This window comes from Acomys minous, assembly GCF_964271855.1.
Source record: "Acomys minous genome assembly, chromosome: 10".
NCBI lineage: Eukaryota > Metazoa > Chordata > Mammalia > Rodentia > Muridae > Acomys > Acomys minous.
This window is the reverse complement of record NC_140491.1, coordinates 68516233-68537364: the sequence shown is the minus strand read 5'-3', so window position 1 is coordinate 68537364 and position 21132 is coordinate 68516233. Positions and strand designations below refer to the sequence as shown.

Below are 21132 nucleotides of genomic sequence, written 5' to 3'. Positions count from 1 at the left end.
TAAAATAAATTAAAAAATTAAAAAATTGTATGTGTGTTTGCCTGCACGTGTGTCTGTGTAACATGAGTGTGTCTGTGTGTGCTCTGCCCACAGAGATCAGAAGAAAGCAATGAAATAAGCTCTCCTTGTGACTGGGATTAGAGTCACAGACACTTGTAAGGACCATGTGGGTGCAGGGTGCTGAGCCTAGGTCCTCTGGAAGAGCAGCCAGTGCTCTTAAGTTCTAAACCCTCTCTCCAGCCCCTAGAGATGTATTTTTATTTTTAATTATGTATACCTAGTCAAGAGTGGTGGCACATCTCTTTTTTTGGCCTTTCAAGACAGGCCTTCTTTTTCATTTCATCTCATTTTATTTTATTTTTATCTTTTTTTTTTTTAAGATTTATTTATTATTATGTATATAGTGCTCTGCTTGCATGTACTCCTGAAAGCCAGAAGAGGGCGCCATATCACATTACAGATGGTTATGAGCCACCATGTGGTTGCTGGGAATTGAACGCAGGACCTTTGGAAGAGCAGGCAGCGCTCTTAACCACTGAGCCATCTCTTCAGCTCCCTATTTTTATTTTTTCAAGACAGGGTCTCTTTGTGTAGCCCTGGCTGTCCTGGACTCACTTAGCTGAGCAGGCTGGCCTCGAACTCAGAGATCCACCTGCTTCTCTCTTCTCTGAGTGCTGGGATTACAGGCATGTGCCACCAAGCCTGGGTTGATCCATCTCCTTTTAATTTCAGCACTTGGGGAGGGCAGAGGCAAGTGAACCTCTGTCTCTGTCTCTGTCTCTGTCTCTGTCTCTGTCTCTGTCTCTGTGTGTGTGCGTGCGTGCGTGCGTGCGTGCGTGCGTGCGTGTGTGTATGTGTGTGTGTGTTGTACACACACATTTAAGAGCAGTTGATCCCTCTGAGCTGGAGTTTGGTACTGGAACTGAACTCAGATCCTCTGTAAAAGCATCAGCACACACTCTTTATTTATTTTGGTTTTTCGAGACAGAGTTTCTCTGTGTAGCCCTGGCTGACCTGGCCTCAAACTCACAGAGATCCACCTGGTCTCTGCCTCCCGAGGGCTGAGTTTACAGGCATGGCTACAGCGCCACCTTCTGTCCAGCCCCACGGAGGAGCATTTTGATGTCTACCTTTCACTCCACAGTAAAATAAGTGGACCTGTGGCTCAGTTGGTAGAGTGCTTGCCTAGCTAGCATTCACAAAGTCAGGTTCCGCTCCAAAGCACCCCCCCAAAAAAAAAAACAGGTATGATGCAGCATGTTGTGGCCTCGAGTGTGTGCTCGCCCCCTTGCCCCGTTGTCTGCTGTAAGAAATAAAAGCAGGGCTGGAGAGATGGCTCAGAGGTTAAGAGCACTGGCTGTTCTTCCAAAGGTCCCGAGTTCAATTCCCAGCAACCACATGGTGGCTCACAACCATCTACAATGAGATCTGGTGTCCTCTTCAGGCCTGCAGACACACTTGTGGGCAGAATACTGTATAAATAATAAATAAATCTTAAAAAAAAAAAAAAGAAAGAAAAGCGAACACAATGTCTTCTTCCTTTGGTCAAATAGGCAAAGCCAGGGGAGAATGGAGTGCAAGTTCTCCTGGACCTCAGGTGCCTTGGGTTTATAGAAAGATGATAGCCTGGGCCGGGTGCCCAAGATGCTGCCCACATAGATCTGCAGCCAGGGACAGCAGTGTTTAAATAAGTTCAGCTTTTCAGAGAGGGCGGCATGGCCCTCCCTCGGCTTCCCAGAGCACCATGTGCAAACTATTAAGCTGGTTTGTTTTTTCTAGAGTGCCAGAATGGAAGTGACACTCACATCCTCATGGCCATCGTGGGAACAGGGCCTCCAGCATTTTCCAGAGCTGGCATTTCTGGGGCCCACCTTCCAGGCCCCCACTCAGGGGGACCCCCACGCCTCCAGTAGACAGTCCAGCCTTCAGCTCCTGGTGGTATTTCGTCTCTGGGGACTATAAAGGAGAAAGTTGGCAGGGCTGGCTGTAGGGGGAGGGCGGAGAGATGGCTCAGCAGTTAAGGACATTTGCTGCTCCTGCGGAGGCCCCGGGTTCCCAGCCTTCACATCACATAGCTCATAACTGCAGAAGACCTGACGCCCTCTTCTGGACACCACAGGCACCTGCAGCTCCACCGTGCACACGAAGACAAGCAGGCGGCATACAATACATATAAATAAAAATAAATTTAAACCAGGCACACTGGTGCATGCCTTTAATCCCAGCACTCAGGAGGCAGAGGCAGGCGGATCTCTGTGAGTTCCAGGCCAGCCTGGTCTACAGAGCGAGTCCAGGACAGCCAAGGCTACACAGAGAAACCCTGTCTCGAAAAACAAAACGCAAAACAAGCGAACAAAAATAATAAATAAATAAATAAATATTTAAAAGACACATGGGTTGTACATAACCTTGTCTACTTTTAGGTAGTGTAGAAACAGAGCCCTGGGCTTTATGCATGGTGGGGAAATAATCTGCCAACAGAGCTGCACCCCAACCTTTCTTTCTTTTTTCTTTTCTTTCTTTTTTTGGGGGTAGAGTGGAGAATAGGGTTTCTCTGTGTAGCCTTGGCTGTTCTGGACTCAGTTTACAGACCAGGCTGACCTTGAACTCACAGAGATCTGCCAGCCTTTGTCTCCCCGAGTGCTGGGATTAAAGGAATGCACCCCCACCCTCAGCTCAACTCCAACCTTTCAATACCTTCTAAAGAAACACGGGTACCCAGGGGCCGAAGAGATGGCTCTGTGGTTAAGAGTGCTTGCTGCTCTTTCACAGGATGGGAGTTTGGTTCTCAACACCCATATCCGGCAGTTCACTGCATGTAACTCCAACGCCTGGGAATCTGATGCCCTCTTCTGGCCTCTTTAGGTACTACATGCACATCTCTCTCTCTCTCACACACACACACACACACACACACACACACACACACACACACACACACACACACACACACACACACCAGGGGGTGGGAGAGAGAGAGAGAGAGAGAGAGAGAGAGAGAGAGAGAGAGAGAGAGAGAGAGAGAGAGAGAGACATGTCCATCACTCAGGAGGATCTGGAGTTCAGGGTCATCCTGAGCTACAGCATGTCCTTTGCATAAGAATACCTGGTTTAGGCTGTCTAAAGCGCCATGGCCCACAGAATATGCGCTAGAGGCGCAGCTATGGGGAAATCTGGCCACAGCTCTAACCACATCTAGAGAGCTATGCCACCATTCTGGTTTTGTTTAGGTTTTTTGGCTTTTCTTTCTTTCTTTTTTTAAAAGATGTATTTATTTATTATTAAGCATACAATGTTCTGCCTGCATGTACACCTGCATGCCAGAAGAGGGCATCAGATCACATTACAGATGGTTGTGAGCCACCAAGTGGTTGCTGGGAATTGAACTCAGGACCTCTGGAAGAGCAGACAGTGCTCTTAACCTCTGAGCCATCTCCTCAGCCTTAGTTTTTTGGTTTTTCAAGACAGGGTTTCTCTGTGTAACCTTGGCTGTCCTGGACTCACTTTGTAGACAAGGCTGGCCTCGAGCTCAGAGTGCTGAGATTATAGGCATGTGCCACTGTGCCTGGCTACTGTGCTACCATTCTAAAGGGTCAATCTACCTGGGGCAGGTACCATGGTGGAAAGGATCCTGGGATCTTTCTTTCTTTCTTTCCTTCCTTCCTTCCTTCCTTTAGTAGAAAGGTTTTACTCTCTCTGCCATGGTATAGGGCTAGATAGCCTCCATCCATTTTTCTTTTTCTTACTTTCATTCATTCATTCTTTTTTTAGTTTTTTGAGACAGGGTTTCTCTGTGCAGCCCTGGCTGTCCTGGACTCACTTTGTAGACCAGGCTGACCTTGAACTCACAACAATCCACCTGCCTCTGCCTCCCGAGTGCTGGGACAAAAGGTGTGGGCTACCACTGCCAGCCCATTTACCTTTCTTGTTTGCAGACCCTCCTAAATGATGACGCTGCCTGGTATCACATGTCCTCTGTCACCCCACTCCTGTCTGTGAATAGGGAGAACGGGGTAAGCCTTTTAATGACCTCAGCTGCCAGCACTGTGCTGGGAGTCTGTCTAGGACCTTGTGGCTGTGCCATCCTGTGATTCTTATTAATGCTAATTTTTAAAAATATATAAGAATGGATATCTCTGTGCACTTGCCAAATGAGTGCAGGTACCCACAGAGGCCAGAAGAGGGCATTAGACCTCCTGGAGATGGAGGTATAGAGGGTTGTGAGCAGCTTGCTGTGTTTTCAGGTCCTCCGGGAAGGCAGCAGGCGCTCTTAACTACTGAGCCATCTTTCCAGCTTGTGACGCTTAGTTTTAATTATCAGCTCTACATGAAATGGAATTACCTGGAAAGAGAGTCTCGATGTGAGGGCCTGTCTGGATCAAGTTAGCTGTGGCAGGCTGTCTGGTGTGGGAGGACTCGCCCACCGTGGGCAGCACCACTCCCCAGGCTTGGGGATGCTCTGCTGTGGAAGTGTGGAGGTAGGTCTGAGCGCTTACCTACCCATGCATTAATTCTCTCTGCTCTTGACTCTGGGTGTGGCCAGCGGCTTCAAGATCCTGCCACCTTGACAATGGCGGATGTCACACGGAATTAGGAGCCAGTGTAAACCCCTCACGTTGCTTTTATCCCTGCAACTGGAAAGGAAGCCTGGGTACCCTCCATGACTTCCTCATGCTCGGTACCAAGAATCTAATCCCATGACCACACTCTAGGAATGGTCACGTATCCTCCACACCCCATGGAGTGAAAGGTGTGCCCTGGCCAGTCACCCAGCAAGACTCCTCAAGGTGTCCTGAGGGGGCTCAGAAGTGAAGCCTGGGGCAGGCTCTGCCTTCTGCCCCTCCGCCCACCTGAGTGGGGTGACAGGTCCACACCTCCTCCCACCTGAGTGGGGTGACAGGACCATACCTGCAGAACCGTACAGGTGTGCGGGCAATGAGCCCCACCGAGGCTGCTGTGTGAGCCAGCCCAGGCGTAGGCCTGCCTTCAGACTGCTGCCCACCAGGAGGGCTGTGATCCAGGCTAACCGGGTCCTGGCACCCTCTGGGACCCACCTCCCACCCCCGGCTCATCCTTCTGAAGCCTCGTGGAGCTTAAGAAAAAAAAAAATGGTTTATTCCTTAAAGACAAAGCTTTTTGGTTTTAATACATAAGTGAGTTCCTTGGCGGACTCCTGCTCCGCCTTCCGGCCAGGCCACTCCAGGGGGCCTCAGGCCACAACCTCAGCCTCGGTAGGCCGAGGAGTGTTCAGCTGCGCTTCCAGTACTCAGCGGACTTCTGGAACTCAGGAAGGAGAGAAGGCACGGGCGGGGAAGGAGGCTGCCCAGTCTGTCTGAGAACAGAGACAGACAAGGCCGGTTCCTTTGCTGCTGTCTGTCACTGGGCCAAGGAGGAGGCTGGGCCCAGTGCACACTGTCAGTTCACTGTGGGCACCTGGCTGTGATGTAGGCTGAACTCTTTGGCCTTGAGGCGTAGGCTGGCGATGCTGTTGGCCATGTTGACCCCAGGAGTTGCGGGACTTGAGCTTCCGGGGCTGTAGGGAGGCACAGAGCTGGGGAGAAAGGAAACAGGGAATCCCATTGGTGCATTTGGCTAGTCTCACTTCCTCTGATGAGCTCAGGGTGGCCCTGGGCCAGGGTTGCAGGGCTGGGGAAGGAGACAAACACCCAGAGGCAGCCCTGGGTCAAAGGAGCCTCTCTAGCCCAATGTAGTGGCTCATACTACTATAATCCCAACACCTGGGATGCTGAGGCAGGAGGATGGCCTAAACTACCGTGTGAGACCTTCGCTGACTTTTATTTGTTGGCACTCCTCTCTGGATCGGGACCTTCCTGAGAGTGGGACATGTGTTCTGTCCCCTAGCACTGCTCTGTGGCCAAGTCCTTCTGGAGAGGATAGATGAGGGACGGAGGTTGGAGACCCAGAGGCCATGGCTACACCTGGAGCTGTAGGATACGGTGGCTCAGCCCCCTAGCATCCACTCCTCCCCACCTGGCCATCTTGGAGGGAGCCAGCATTTTTCAAAGGTTTATATTATTATTATTATTTTTTTAATTGACATGTATGAGTGTTTGCCTACATGTATGGTCAGGACACCATGAGTGCCTGGTCCTGGTAGAACCCAAAAGAGGGTGTCAGATCCTCTGGACCTGGAGTTAAAGACAATTGTGAGCTGCCATGTGAGTGCTGGGAATTGAACCCAGGGCCTCTGCAAGAGCAGTCAGTGCACTTAACCTCCGAGCTATCGGTCCAGGCCAAGGAAAGAACTTTCTTTTTGTTTGTTTTTTTTTCTCTTTTCTTTTCTTTTTTTTTTTTTTTTTTTTTGAGACAGGGTTTCTCTGTGTAGCCTTGGCTATCCTGGACTCACTTTGTAGACCAGACTGGCCTCGAACTCACAGCGATCTACCTGCCTCTGCCTCCTGAGTGCTGGGATTAAAGGCGTGTGCCACCACCACCCGGCTGGAAGGAGCTTTTTATAATATCTATCTACTATCTATCATCTATCTATCTATCTACTTATCATCTATCCCATCTGTTTGTCTCTGTCTGTCTGTCTATCTATCCATCCATCCATCCATCCATCTACTGTAAGCCACAGAGCCATTCCTCCACATGGCTCTTGATCTCATCAGGACCACGGGACTGGAAGTCTGGACTCTGTTTCCTGCCTGAAGGCCACGTGGACACAGGGTGCTGGGTCTGCCTTTAAGACCTCCTGCAATCTTCTAGCTACCTCAGGTTTGCTCCCCTCCAGGCAGGCCTGGCTTTTCTCTCCTCTCCACACGCATATCAACGCTCATGTAGACACACACACGAGCTGTGCACGCATGAGCAGGCTCCTTAACACCCACCTGGACTGTCATGTATACACACACTCATCCATCCAAACTAGGAGGGGCAGCCTCAGAGATCTCATGGGGCCCCAGCTAACCCCGCCCCCCCCCCTTGACCCATTCTCACCTGTAGGGGGATGACGCTGGCCAGGACAGGTAATCTGGGCTCAGCGCGGTAGGTCGAGGAGCCACAGGCTGCTCAATGGCAGCCTCTTGGCCATAAGACTTGAGCAGCGAGGCAGAGCGAGTAGCCAGCATGGCACGTTCGTTCCGGCGGAACTTGGCGCGGCGGTTCTGGAACCAGACCTGAGAGGGAGGGCATGGCAGGCAGGCGCTGGCGGACTTTGAGGAGACCTACACACCTGTGGGTCGGAGCACACACACGTGTGCTGCCCCTGACCTGAGCTGATGCCTTCATTCTCTGACCCTCTGACTCTAGGATGGGGATGATTAACAGCGACTGCGTTATACGCTGGGGAGTAGGACACATGTGAGAAACGGACAGGTGAGCCCTCCGGTCCTGTGATCACAAGGGCAGGTGGGCACCCAAGACAGACATTTTCCAAAAGCATCACACATGGCGCTGCTCTAAGCTCCTCTCTGTGCATGTATGTGGTGGGTACATGTACACGAACTCACACACATGGGTGTGTGGAGGTCAGTGGTCAGTAACCACTATCAGATCTCTCTCTCTCTCTCTCTCTCTCTCTCTTTTAATATTTATTTATTAATACATATACAATTCTCTACCTGCAGGACAGAAGATGGCATCAGATCACATTATAGATGGTTGTGAGCCACCATGTGGTTGCTGGGAATTGAACTCAGGACCTCTGGAAGAGCAGCAGGCGGTGCTCTGAACCTCTTGAGCCATCTTTCCAGCCCCCCAGATCTCTATGTTCACTCCCCATATTTTCTTTTTCTACTTGTTTGTTTGTTGAGAAAGAGTCTCTCACTGAGCCCAGAGCTTGCCTGCTCTAGTCTGGCTGCCAACGGTCCCCCAGGACCCCCTGGTCTCTACCTCCCCAGCATTGCATATGCACACTGACTCACTTGGCTTTTCACATGGGTGCTGGGGATCGAACTCAGGCCCTCAAACCACAGCAAGCATGTTACTACCGTCTGGGACATTTTCCCATCCCCCCTGCTCTATTATTTTGCACAAACATTAGCTCCCCGAATAGTAACATAGCCTGCCTGTGCACGCATCTATTCATTTGCAAGGAGAGACTGATAGGGGTTAGACGTCTTGTTCCTTCTGTGTCACTAGCTGCCTCCAGATGCTCTGAGGTAACACCCCCCCCACCCTCTGTACCCTCCCCCCCTCTCCCCCCCCCCTCCACTGGCAAGTGCCTCTCCCTGAGTCAACAGTGGCCACCAGCCTTGAGGTGAGCTCTCTGGGACACTCTGGATGGACCCCACTCACTTGGACACGAGCCTCACTGAGGTTGACGCGGCGGGCTAGCTCTTCACGCACAAAGGCGTCAGGGTAGTGCGTGCGCTCAAACACGCGCTCCAGTGCCTGCAGCTGGCTGCTGTTGAAGGTAGTTCGGTTCCGACGCTGCTTCTTCTTTCGTTTGGTAGCACTGCCACGGCCGGGGCTGGGACAGTCACCTGAGGAACGGTGGAGGGTCAGCAGAGTGCCCACAATGTCCCCTGTGCCACACGAGGTCCCCCATGGCCCTGTCCAAGGACATCCATGGTATCAGCCACCTGCTCCTCTTACACTGGCTTTCCTGAGACTCCTTCTGCAGGTAACCTCGGATCTGAGGGTCGGACACGTCCTCTTAGCTCCCCTGCTATCTTTTGCCCATGTTTATTGATCTCCTCGCCTACCTGTCAATCATATCCATCAACCCACCCACGCATCCATCAATACATCTACTTAGCCACTTATCCATCTATTCATCCACCCATCCACCCACTGCTCCATGTAGCCATCTATTATCTGCTCATATATCCACCCACCCACCCATCCATCCATCCATCCACCCATCCATCCATCCACCCACCCATCCACCCATCCACCCACCCATCCATCCATCCATCCACCCACCCACCCACCCACCCACCCACCCATCCATCCACCCATCCATCCACCCACCCACCCACCCACCCACCCATCCATCCATCCACCCACCCATCCATCCATCCATCCACCCACCCACCCACCCATCCATCCATCCACCCACCCATCCATCCATCCATCCACCCATCCATCCATCCATCCATCCACCCACCCATCCATCCATCCACCCACCCATCCATCCACCCATCCATCCATCCACCCACCCATCCATCCATCCACCCACCCATCCATCCATCCACCCACCCATCCATCCATCCACCCACCCATCCATCCATCCACCCACCCATCCATCCATCCACTTCTACATATATCCATCTAGTATCTGCTCATATATCCACCCATCCATCCATCTATCCATGCATTATTCATCTATTTGAGACACTGTCCCTCTGACCTAAGCTAGACAGATTTTGTGGCCAACAACTCCCATGATCTGCCTATCTCCACCCCCAACCCCTGTGCTGCAGTTACAGGTGCCTAGCTTTTCACATGGGTGCTTGGGATTTGAACTCAGGTCCTCATGTTTGCCTAGCAAACATTTCACCCACTGAGCCACCTCCCAGCTCCTAAAAGGTGTGCCCTAATAGCCAAGAAACACCACTTGCCGTGATGCCACGTCCAGCTGCCATGGGAGCATGTCAACCAGAGCAAAGGCCCCAGGCTGCCCCATGGTTTGTAAGACTGCAAAATACAAGCTTTAAAAGCCAGCAAGAATGCCGCCATGCCATGTGCACTGGGGCTTTGGGTAGTCTGTTTTAATTACTAATATTCTGGAGCCTTCCATCTCGATTCTGCACACTTAACTCCACTTTTCCCTCTTGTTCCCCCCCCCTTTTAAATTGTATATGAGTACTTTATCTGTAAAAGGCACCAGATCACATTATAGATGGTTGTGAGCCACCACGTGGTTGCTGGGAATTGAACTCAGGACCTCTGGAAGAACAGGCGGTGCTCTTAACTGCTGAGCCATCTCTCTAGCCCACAGGAACCATTTTTTAAGTCAGTCTTTGCTCTGTTCCCCCCCCCCCCCCCGGGTATTGTGTTTTCTTCACGTATGATACAACACGTGCAGTATTTTCTCTCTCATCTACGGAAACCGTTGTCTTTACCAATCACGTTTCCCCCCTTGTCACAAGCCTTCCTGGGTTCATTTATTCAGCCGCTGAGCGGAACCTTCCTGCTCCTCTTCACAGCTGCACAGGAAGCTTTATTTCCTCCCTGTGCAGCTGCAGCCCGTTCACAAGGTTCTTACGATAGACAACTGTGCATTTCTAATCTTTTGAAGCTAAGAGCACATCCCAATAAACTGCCCCCACGTACACAGGAGCTTGAATTAAAAAAAAAAAAAAGATTTATTTACTTACTATCATGCATACAGTGCTCTACCTGCATGTACACTTGCACGCCAGAAGAGGGCACCAGATCTCACAGATGGTTGTGAGCCACCATGTGGTTGCTGGGAATTGAACTCAGGTCCTCTGGAGGAGCAGTCCATGCCCTTAACCTCTGAGGCATCTCTCTAGTCCTGGGGAGTTTGCATTTTTGTTTGTTTGCTTGTTTTATTTTGTTTTTGTTTTTCTTTTTTTGGTTTTTCGAGACAGGGTCTCTCTGTGTTAACCTTGGCTGTCCTGAACTTGCTTTGTAGACCAGGCTGGCCTTGAACTCACAGCGATCCACCTGCCTCTGCCTCCCGAGTGCTGGGATTAAAGGCGTGGGCCACCACGCCCAGCTCTGTTTTTGTTTTTCAAGACAAAGTTTCTCTGTGTAACAGCTCTGGCTGTCCCGAAACTCGCTCTGTAGTGCAGGCTGGCCTCGAACTCACGGAGATCCACTTGCCTCTGCCTCCCAAGGCATGCACCACCACTGCTTGGCGGAAGCTTGCATTTTTGCTGTGTATATTTGTTGCAGATTCCTGGAAGCGGGAGTTCTGGCCAATGGGCAAGTGTTGGGTGTGGCCCAGCACCTCATAGGCCTGTCCCAGTCATTTCCCACCTCTGCTGCTTGCAGCAGCAGCGTAATATATATATACGCTCTCTCGCTCTCTCTCTCTCTCTCTATATATATATATATATATATTTTTTTTTTTTTTTTTTTTTTTTGAGACAGGGTCTCTCATAGTCCCGGCTGCCCTGGAACTCAATATGTAGACCAGGCTGGCCTGGAACTCACAGAGAGCCTCAGGTCTCTTCCTCCTGAGTGCTGAAGCATGTCACCATACCAGGCCCCTAAACCCACTTTCAATTTATTTACCCATTTACTGATCTTTTTTTTTTTTTTTTTTAATCCTAGGGATGGAAGCGGGGCCTCATATGCTGGGCAAGCACTCCACCACTGAGCTACAACCCAGTCCTGCAGACAGTTTGGTTTATCACAGGTGCTATTAGGACTAACAGTAAGAGTTAGGGACGCTAGTCAGTGGACTCCAGCACACAGGCCAGCATGCCCCCTGCCCCCACCCGCTGCGCCCCATGTCCAGGCTTCATCTGTTCCAAAACGCCAGCAGAGGCTAGGCCGAGGGACCCGGGCATAGCAGATGAGCAGGAGCTAGCTTAACTCAGAGTTATCCCTCTTGGGGAAGGGACTTGCAAACATGAGCCAAATGCAAGGAGGCGGGGCAGTGGCTTGGAACACAATATGGCGGGTGCAAGCTCGCCTTGTCACCTGTTCCCCCTCCCCACTTCCTTGTCACTCCACACCCCTGTCTGGTCTTGGGAGAAAAGTCTAAGATGGATGAGCCTGCCTAGTGCCTGGGAACGTCCCCATTCCCACCCTCACCCCCACCCCACCCCTACCCCCACCCCATCCCTTGACGGGAAAGAAATTCTAAACCAAAACAACTGAGGCCGGGTGCTGAAAGTCAGGTGGTGAACAAGAGCCCAAAAGTAGAGATGGAAGTTTCTGGAACATGAGCCACCCCAGAGCTGACTTCCACCCTCCTGCAGGCAACGCCACTTGGGCACACACCCAACACAGGAGGCATTTCAGCCAAAAAAAAGGAGCGTTTTTTTCTGGAAGTTTCTGAGCAATTGGAAACTGGGTTTTTTGTTTTTGCTTTTTTGTTTTGTTTTGTTTTGTTTTTTTAATGAAAACCTTTTTTTTTTTTTAGGCTTCAACTCACTGAGCGGCTGTGGGAAGACACAACAGACCTTGAGGTCAGATATGTTGGTGGTGACTTACAGCAAAGACTCTCAAAGCCCAGCCCCTTCCCCATGCCAGCAGGGGTCCACTGAGGGGTTTTAGTGATTGCCAGCCAGGGTCACAACAGCGGGGATATCTGAATGCAGAACGCTCCAGCAAAACCAATCTGGACGAGAAATGATCCTGCAGCCTCCCATGAGAGCCCAGCATGGCTGTGAGGTACTGAGTCACTTCACCGTGGGGAAACTGAGGCTGTAGGCACTCCCATTCAAGGCTGTGAGGTTGTGGCTGAGACCCTTGCCTGCTGAAAGGCTCGGTAGCCCCGCACGGCAGACCTGAGCAGTGTCTTGTCCCTAAAGGAACTCTCTATGATGGGAGATTGGGGACAGTGGTTTGCTCTATGACACAAGCTGGGGTAAGAGCCCTCAGTGCCAGAGCACAGGCAGCCATTGCTCAACAAATGAGGCCCCCTGCTCTGTGTGACAGCCTGGTCCTTTGGTCCTCTCCAGTACAGCGGTGGACAGAGCCGGGACTCAGCCACTGGCGAGGCCAGGCAGCAGCCCCCAGAGGTCACAGTCCTTGATCCCACAGCTCTGTCCCAGTGGGGCCACTGTTGTCACAGGTTCCTGGTTACCTCCTGAGAACAGGGATTCCCTCTGGGCTCCAAGCTTGGCTTCAAGTATTTGGAAAATAAACAAATGCGGCTCCAAGCCCCCTAGGCCACTGGCGTGCAGGTCCTGTCCTGCCCCCGCGCCCCCTCCCTGGCTGCTGCTCCCTGGGTGGGCTGCATCCTGGTAGAGCTGCCCGCAGCTTCCTTTGGTTCTAGGACCACAATTCTGCTTTGCCCTGTGTGACAGGCTGGGCCCTGTCATCGCATGTGATTAACACATTTAACGATCATTGTGATCATTGTGAAAGATCTCAAGTGCAAAGCCAGCCTCGACGACGACGACGACGACAGAGCGAGTTCAAGATCAGCCGCGGGCAAGTTAGTGAGCCCCTGACTCTGGCGTGAAGAGGAGGCCCAGTGCACTGATGGGGCCCTGGTTCCATTTCCAGAACAGAAAGAAACAAAAACAACAACAGAACAATAAAACCAGAGGAGCAGGCAAACAGAAAATCTACAAAGCCCAAACCCCCCACCCCCACCCCGCTCCCCCACCCCCGCTCCCCCACCCCCGCTCCCCCACTGCTCTGGTGCCTCGAAGAGGCTGGGCCGGAGCCCTGAGATGGGAGGCCTGTTTCGGATTTTGGTCTCTTATAACCGAAGTGACCCTGTTTCCAATGACTTCACGATGACAAAGTGACGGGCACACGTAGCATTTATTTGGCTGACTGTGACTCAGAGACATTTAAAAGGCCTGCTCGGCTTTTCTCCTTCCGTGTAATTTAAGGGAGTAAATAGCCTGCTGGGCATTCGCTGAGCTTTCTTCAGAAGACAAATAAACTCAGCCTGTCCATCCTGCCTTTCTCAGGGGCTGTGGACACTGCGAGCAGTCATTGGTGCCTGACCCCTGGGCTGTGGTGAGCTCCAACCCAAATAACTTAACTTTTTATTAATTAGCATCCATTCTGACCAAATAAGCTCCTTTCGCCGTGATCTCTGCCAACAGGATCGGAAAAATAAACCATTGGTCCCTGGGACCTTGACTCGGATTTAACAAATTAACACGAGGCCTTTCTCGGAGGAGGGAGCAGCTACGAGAAGGCAGAGCAGGCAGGAAGTGGGGGCGACACAGACCCCCCCCCCAGTGGGAACTGGTTAAGATTTCAGGAGTCCTTGGTAGAGATCAGGGTTCCTCTGAAAGGTCCCTGAAGAAGAAACGCACAACTTTCGCCCTGGGGGCTACAAATCGAGCTGGAAGGGAGAACGCTCCATGGGGGGGGCGTGGCTCAGGCGTGGGGGCGTGGCTCAGCAGCAGTGTTGCTTAGCATAAGTGAGGCCGCCCGGGGTCTGCCCCCTCTACCGGTGCGTGGCTGTGCACACTGGCCTTCCCAGCACCAGCAAAGGAGAGGTTGGAAGATGAGAAGTTCAAAGTCATCCTGGGCTACGGAGTGAGTTTGGGGCCAGCCTGGACTACATGAAGCATTGTCTCAAAACCCCAGAAAAGAAGTCGGGCGTGGTGGCGCATGTCATTAATCCCAGCACTCAGGAGGCAGAGACAGGTAGATCACTGTGAGTTCAAGGCCAGCCTCGTCTACAAAGGGAGTCCAGGAGAGCCAAGGCTACACAGAGAGACCCTGTCTCAAAAAACAACAAAACAAAACAAAACAAACAAACAAACAAAAAACCGGAAAAGAACAGGGTGAGAATAGAGTGGACTGTTGGTGACCAAGGAGTGAGAGAAACCCTAGGCAAGGCCTCAGGCCCACAAACCAGCAGTATAGTTCAGCCATGCGTGCCCTTCCACTCCCACAGAAGAATTGCAGGTCAACTCCTTTAACCCCTCACCAGCCTTTCACTGGTGGCTCTCGGCACAATCTTACATGTGGGGGAAACCGAGGCACGGTAGGTTAAGCAACAGGCCAAAAGCACACGACTAAATGCCAGGGCTGGGGTTCCAACTTAGGGAGCAGCTCACAGACCAGGGTCTTCATTGCCTCCAGGGGTGGTTGCGTGTGACTGCCTGGGCAAGATGGCAGTCCTGAGTGCCCACAGGTCTCCCCAGAAAGGCCTGGATAGAGGAAGGAGGTGGGAAGAGGCGGATGCTTCTGTTGCCCAGATTCCTGGCAGCTGCAAAGGGGGAGTCCTATGCGGGGTGCACAGGCCTGACTGTGAGGCCACCCTGTACCCAGGAAGCGGGGGTGGGGGTCCTGTGTGATGAGTTCAGTGACGGGGGTCTGTCAGGGTTCTGAGGGCTTCCTGCTCCAGGAGTCAGTTCCATGACAGCTGGGGTCCCAGGGGCCCAAGACTTGGCTCGACTCTCAGGTGGAGCTGGCCTCTGTCCCCAACACTCCGGGTCCCCTGGTAAGACTTACACAGGGCAACTTCCCTTCACAGTCCATGGAGCCCAGGAAGGTGTCCTCAGGCCCTTGGGCAAGTGTGGCCACCATTGCAGCTGAGGACGCTACCAGCCGCCCTATGGCTGAAAAATTGGAGGTGGAGCCCAGGGAACCCCTGGAGGGTCACAGACCAGCTGCATACAGTGAGAACAAAACAGCGTGGCTTGAGATAGATGGTGAGGTTCATCTCTGACCTCTACCCACGCACCACGCGTGTTGGAACATGCACAGCCTTGTTCACTCAAACACATACATATACATCACACACACACAGAGAGAGAGAGAGAGAGAGAGAGAATGACAAGTAGGGGTAGGGACAAAAGGAAAACTGGGGTTGGGAAAGAATGAAGCCATGGCGATGGTTATGAATCTCCCAGACTTGAGGTGCTTGGAAAAGCGGGTGACAGTAAGAGACAAAATTGGCTGGGCATGGTGGCGCACGCCTTAAATCCCAGTACTCAGGAGGCAGAGGCAGGCTGTGAGTTCAAGGCCAGCCTGGTCTACAAAGGGAGTCCAGGACAGCCAGGGCTACAAAGAGAGACACGGTCTCAAAAAACAAAAAACAAAGAAACAAACAAAAACAAAGTTGATGGTAGTGTAGATAAGGGTGGGCGATGTTCAAGGGCTCTGGTACCCTCCGTGAGACAGTAGGCAAGGGAGCATCACATGTGGGTCAGCTACAGCAGGCTGACTCAAGGAAACCAGACACAGGCAAAGCCAAAGCTTCTGAGAAATGAGGTTGTGAGGCTTGCGGGGACAGGGATGTAAGGGGCATCTTCATTACCTTTGTGTTGTTCTCAAGCACAAAAAACAAAACAAAACACCAGGCAGTCAGGCATGGTGGCTCCTACCCTTGAATCCCAGCACTCGGGAGGCAGAGACACACAGATCTCTGTGAGTCAACAAAGTAAGTCCAAGACAGCCAGGGCTACACAGAGAAACCCTGTCTGGAAAACAGACGAAAGAAAGAAAGGGGAAAAAAAAAAGGCCAGGCACACAAAAGTCCCACAGAGGACGGTTTTACAGGCTTGGGCCTTCTGGTGAGGCACCAGAGTACCAGTGGCAACATTCCTTATGTGTCATTTTCCCCTCCCCCTCCCATGCCTGTGACTTCTCAGGTCTCAGCATACCAGATCAATCACCCCTGGTCACACAGATGGGCAACCTGGTCTCCATTCCTGTGACAACCCACACCCCCAACCCTAAGCACTGCAGAGTGAGGCACCTGGCTGTGGCTTAAGTACATGGGGAACTGGAGGGGCAGTGGGGACAAGGACAGCCCACCTTTACAGCCAGTCCCAGAAGGACTTCATGTCATCTGTCTGGTTTTAATCTAAGGCTGATGGCCAATTGCCAATTTGGCCTAAGGCCTATATTTTAATAAGGCCTGGCATTGCCTACTAACCACCTCCAGACCAGGACACAGAGGCCCAAGGGGGCCATGGGAGTTTTCCTCTCTCCTGTGACAGCATGGAGTTTTTCTGTTTGCATGTTTGGGGCAGGGTCTCAGGTAGTCTAGGATGGCCTCAAATTCAGTTTGCAACCAGGGCTGGGATTACAGACCCATGAGGCACCACATCCAGTTTTTTGGTTTTGTGTTTTGTTTGGTTGGTTTGGTTTTTCAAGACAGTGTTTCTCTGTGTAACAGCTCTGGCTGTCCTGGAACTCACTCTGTAGACCAGGCTGGCCTCGAACTCACGGAGATCCACCTGCCTCTGCCTCCCAAGTGCTGGGATAAAGGTGTGAGCCACCACCGCCCGATCAGGTTTTGTGTTTTGTTTACTTGTTTTGAGACAGGTTTTCATGAGGTTGCCTTGTCTGTCCTGTACTGTAGATTAGGGTAGCCTTGAGCTCACAGAGATCTGCCTGCCTTTGCCTCCCCAAACTCTGGGATTAAAGTCGTGCACCACCATGCCCAGCTGCGGTGTGTATAAATGTGTCATGTGTGTGGATGCCCATAGGGGCCAGATGATGGTGTCTAAATTCTTGGAGCTGGAGTCACTGGATGTTGTGAACCACAGGATGAGGGCTTTGCAACTGAGCCAGGTCCTCTGGGAGGTCAGTGAGTGCTCTTAACTCCTGAGCCATCTCACCAGCCCCTTGTGTGTTGCTGTTTGTTCTTTGAGAAAGGTCTCCCTCTATAGCTCAGACTGGACTCAAACTCATAGCAATCCTCCTGCCTCAGCTGGGATTACAGACACGAGCCACATGCCTGGCTAGGCTTGGCGTGAACAAAGCCAGCTCTGGGGTCTCTACTCCAATAATGCATCCTCTAAAGGACTCAAGGTCCAAAGAGATCTTAGAGGTCATCAACAAAGCCCCTTATTTGCAAATGGGGAAACCGAGGCACAACTTGACCAAGGACTCTTCTCCAAGGGACTGGGGCTCCAAGCTCTGTTTTCCTGGACACTCAGGGACACAAAACTTTACCACCTGCCCATCTCTGTGCTGAGGATTCCTGGGTGGACTGCAAAGAAGCTGAGAACTACAGTCTGGCGACTGGGCCAGGATTCAGGTAGCAGCCATCCAGACAATAAACGCTCCTCACTTCCAGATCAGCCTAGGAGGAAAACTGGTCCTGGGCTGAGAGATTCCTCTTCAAAGGTCCTACATTCCTCCTGTTCTCTGGAACAGCGATATTCCCGTCTCCTCAGGCACCCAAGGCCTTCCTGGATGTTTGTTGAGTGGGGGATACCTCCCAAATCAGCCCTGCCCCCACTTGCCTTTTCCCAGGAAGACCTGTTTGCCGCTGGCTAGAGCTCTGCCTGTCCCCATCAGGAACCTCTAGCCCCTCCCCAGGACTCACCCCCCCCCAAACCCAGGTTCTGGCCCCAGGAGCCCCATCCTTCTGGTCCTGCCCCAGCTCTTGGGAGGAGCCCAGCTACGGCATGCCCATCACTCTGTCCTTCCATCCTGGGGCCTATGAGACTTGCTGCGACCCTGACCATTGGACAGCCCTGCCCTCCCAGAAGCTGAGCTGCAGAGCAAGGCTGGAGGTTTCCATGACTCAGTTGTGAGTCCCTGCGAGGCGGAAAATTTGCTTTGCAAGCTCGGCCCAGCCCTGCTAGGCGAGGCTCCAAGGGCTGTCTCCAGCAGGACTTTCTGCAGGGGGGGAGGGGGGGGGCGCCACACAGCAGGGGGCCTGTGGTTAGGGTTGGAGTTTTCCCCAACCCTATTTCTTTGGCTTTCACCTCCTCCACTTTCATTACACTCTTGACGCTGGGCTATGAGCCTTCCCTAAAATGTGGAAGGGCCTGGCTATTAAACCGAGGCTGCAGTATGTATGGCACAGTGAGGATCAGAGAGGTAAGGTAACTTACCCCAGGCCACACAGCTCTGGGATCTTGGGTGCTGGGTGCAATGTGACTTCCATTGCTCACTGGCAATCCTCTACCTTAGCTACTCTGATCACTCTGTTTACCAACTCAGATGGCTTAGGAATGCCTGGGTGCCAGCAGGGTGCGGTATCTATCTGCATTGGAGTTCTACCCAGGACTCAGGCATCTGCATGGAGGATGCACAGAATCCGCACCAGGAAGCTATCTTCCAGCACCTCTAACATGCTCTCAGTCGCAGCCTCACAGGACAGCCACCCCTCGCTCTAGGAAATGCTCCCCCTGATGTATATTGCCTCATAGGACCTCACAGTAATACTGGGTTTATGCTTCGAAGCACAGACGCAGAAGAACGCTTTGCAAGAACATCCTGTTCACTCCTTGAGACAGGAGCTCTTTATGTAGCCCTGGCTGGCCTAGAACTCACTCACCATGTAGCCCTGGCTGGCCTAGAACTCACTCACCATGTAGCCCTGGCTGGCCTAGAACTCGCTCACCATGTAGCCCTGGCTGGCCTAGAACTCGCTCACCATGTAGCCCTGGCTGGCCTAGAACTCGCTCACCATGTAGCCCTGGCTGGCCTAGAACTCGCTCACCATGTAGCCCTGGCTGGCCTAGAACTCGCTCACCATGTAGCCCTGGCTGGCCTAGAACTCACCATGTAGCCCTGGTTGGCTTGAACTCACAGAGGTCTGCCTGCCCCTACCTCTGGAGTGCTACTCCACCCGGATTCACGGTCCCTGGGGACAGGGCCTCAGGTAGCCCAGGGTGACCTCCACCATGCTGCATAGCAGATGACCTGGCACTTCTAGTTCTCCTGTCCCCACCTCCCCTGCACTGGGATCGTTGGCGTGCAGGGTCTTGACTGGTTTACATGGAGCTGGGGAGGGCCCAAGGCTTTGCGCGTGCCAAGCAAGAGCTCTACCTACTGAGTCACATGCCTGGCCCAGCTCTGTTCACTCTTAAAGCAGCTTTCCTCAGCTGGGACCCAGGCCTTCAGCGGCAAGGCTCACACTGAACCTTCCTGAATCTTCCAAGGAGCACCCACTGCATTGGGTTCTACCAGTGCCATTCGGCTTGTTTAAAAAAAAAAGAGCAACCTTTGAGCAGAATATGATGGGGCACACCTTTAGTCCCAGCACTCGGGAGGCAGAGGCAGGTGGATCTCTGAGTTCAAGGCCAGCCTGGTCAACAAAGTGAGTTCCAGATCTGTCTCGAAAAACCAAAACCCCAACCCCAAAACAACCAAAAAAACCCACCACCAATGACAAACAAAAAACCTAACACACACACACACATACACACACACACCCATTGGGTCTGGGGAGACAGCTCAGGGGTTAAACGCTCCCCAGGCAAGCATAAGAACTTGAAATTGGACCACAGCACTCAGGTAGAAGGCTGCAAGTGGCCATGCACGGCTGTCACCCCAGTTCTGCAGGGACAGGAGGATCGTAGGGCTTGCCAGTCCAACCACTGGCTGGGTGTGGTGGCACATGCCTTTAAGCATGAACGCCTAGAAGTATGAATTCTAATGGATTCAATGGAAAGTTACTCTGCTCAGGTGTGTAATCCTGTCTGAGGCAGGAGGATTGCCAGGTGTGTCTGTGCCTGTGGTCTCAGAGGTGGAGGCAGGAGAATGGACGCTCAAGGTCATCCTCAGTGACATAGAGGGTTTGAGGCCAGCCTGGGCTATATGAGGTCCCATCTCAAGGCAAAGCAAAAGATGGGCTGGAGAGACAGCTCGTTGATTAAGAGCATTCGCTGCTCTTCCAGAGGACCAGAATCTGGTTCCCAGCATCCACTGGCAACTCACAGCTCCAGGGATCTTGTGCCCTCTTCTGGTCTCTTTGGCTTTTCGGCGGTGAGAGAGATGGCTCAGCAGTTAAGAGCACTTTTTACTCTTGCAGAGGACCTTGGCTCAATTCCCAGCACCTACATGCTGGCTCACAACCATTCCTAACTCCAGTTTCCAGGAGATCCAATGCACGTAGACACACACACACACACACACACACACACACTACTCACACATAAAATAAAATGAATAAGTCTAATAAAGTTTGATTGATTGATTGATTAAAACAAAGAATGCAGCCAGGCGGTGGTGGCACACGCCTTTAATCCTAGCACTCAGGAGGTAGAGGCAGGTGGATAGCTATGAGTTCGAGACCAACCTGGTCTACAAAGTGAGTCCAGGACAACCAAGGCTACACAGAAAAACCCTGTCTCCGGGGCTTAGGGGGAATGCAAACCTCATTCCTCCACTTCAGAACAGGCCATGTTGCATGGCCTCAGGGGCCACCTGTGGCAAGGACTGCAAAAGGAAAAGAAGAGAAGTTTCCATTTCCACAGGAAACAATAGAGAGAGGCTCTAGAGATCAGAATCTGCCCCTGCCCCCCCCCCCCCCCCCCGTTTTGTTTGGTTTGGTTTGTAGACCAGGATGGCCTTGAACTCATGGAGATCTGCCTGCCTCTGCCCAGTGCTGGGATTAAAGGTGTGCACCACCACACCCAGCCAGAATTGTTTTTTTTTCCGAGACAGGGTTTCTCTGTGTAGCCTTGTCTGTCCTGGACTCACTTTGTAGACCAGGCTGGCCTCGAACTCACAGTGATCCTCCTGCCTCTGCCTCCCCACCAAGGCCAGCTTACATTCAGTCTTTTTTTAATTTATTTACTATGTATACCTGCATGTACACCTGCAGGCCAGAAGAGGGCACCAGATCTCATTATA

The 21132-nt window shown here is 52.2% G+C and overlaps 1 protein-coding gene across 2 annotated transcripts in view; it reads right to left on the bottom strand.

Moving 5' to 3' along the window:
• Positions 1–5083: 5083 nt before the first annotated feature.
• PRRX2 (paired related homeobox 2) overlaps positions 5084–21132 on the bottom strand; it is a 39540-nt gene continuing 23491 nt past the window's right edge. The window contains exons 2-4 of one of the 2 annotated variants that reach the window (XM_084799985.1): positions 8260–8447; positions 6961–7139; positions 5084–5551 (exon numbers count right to left, since the gene is read on the bottom strand). In XM_084799985.1, coding sequence (XP_084656111.1) covers positions 5416–5551; positions 6961–7139; positions 8260–8447 — 503 coding nt within the window. In that variant the 3' untranslated portion in view covers positions 5084–5415. Of the gene's footprint in view, positions 5552–6960; positions 7196–8259; positions 8448–21132 lie in introns of both variants that reach the window. The other variant, XM_084799986.1, reaches the window with a different exon arrangement.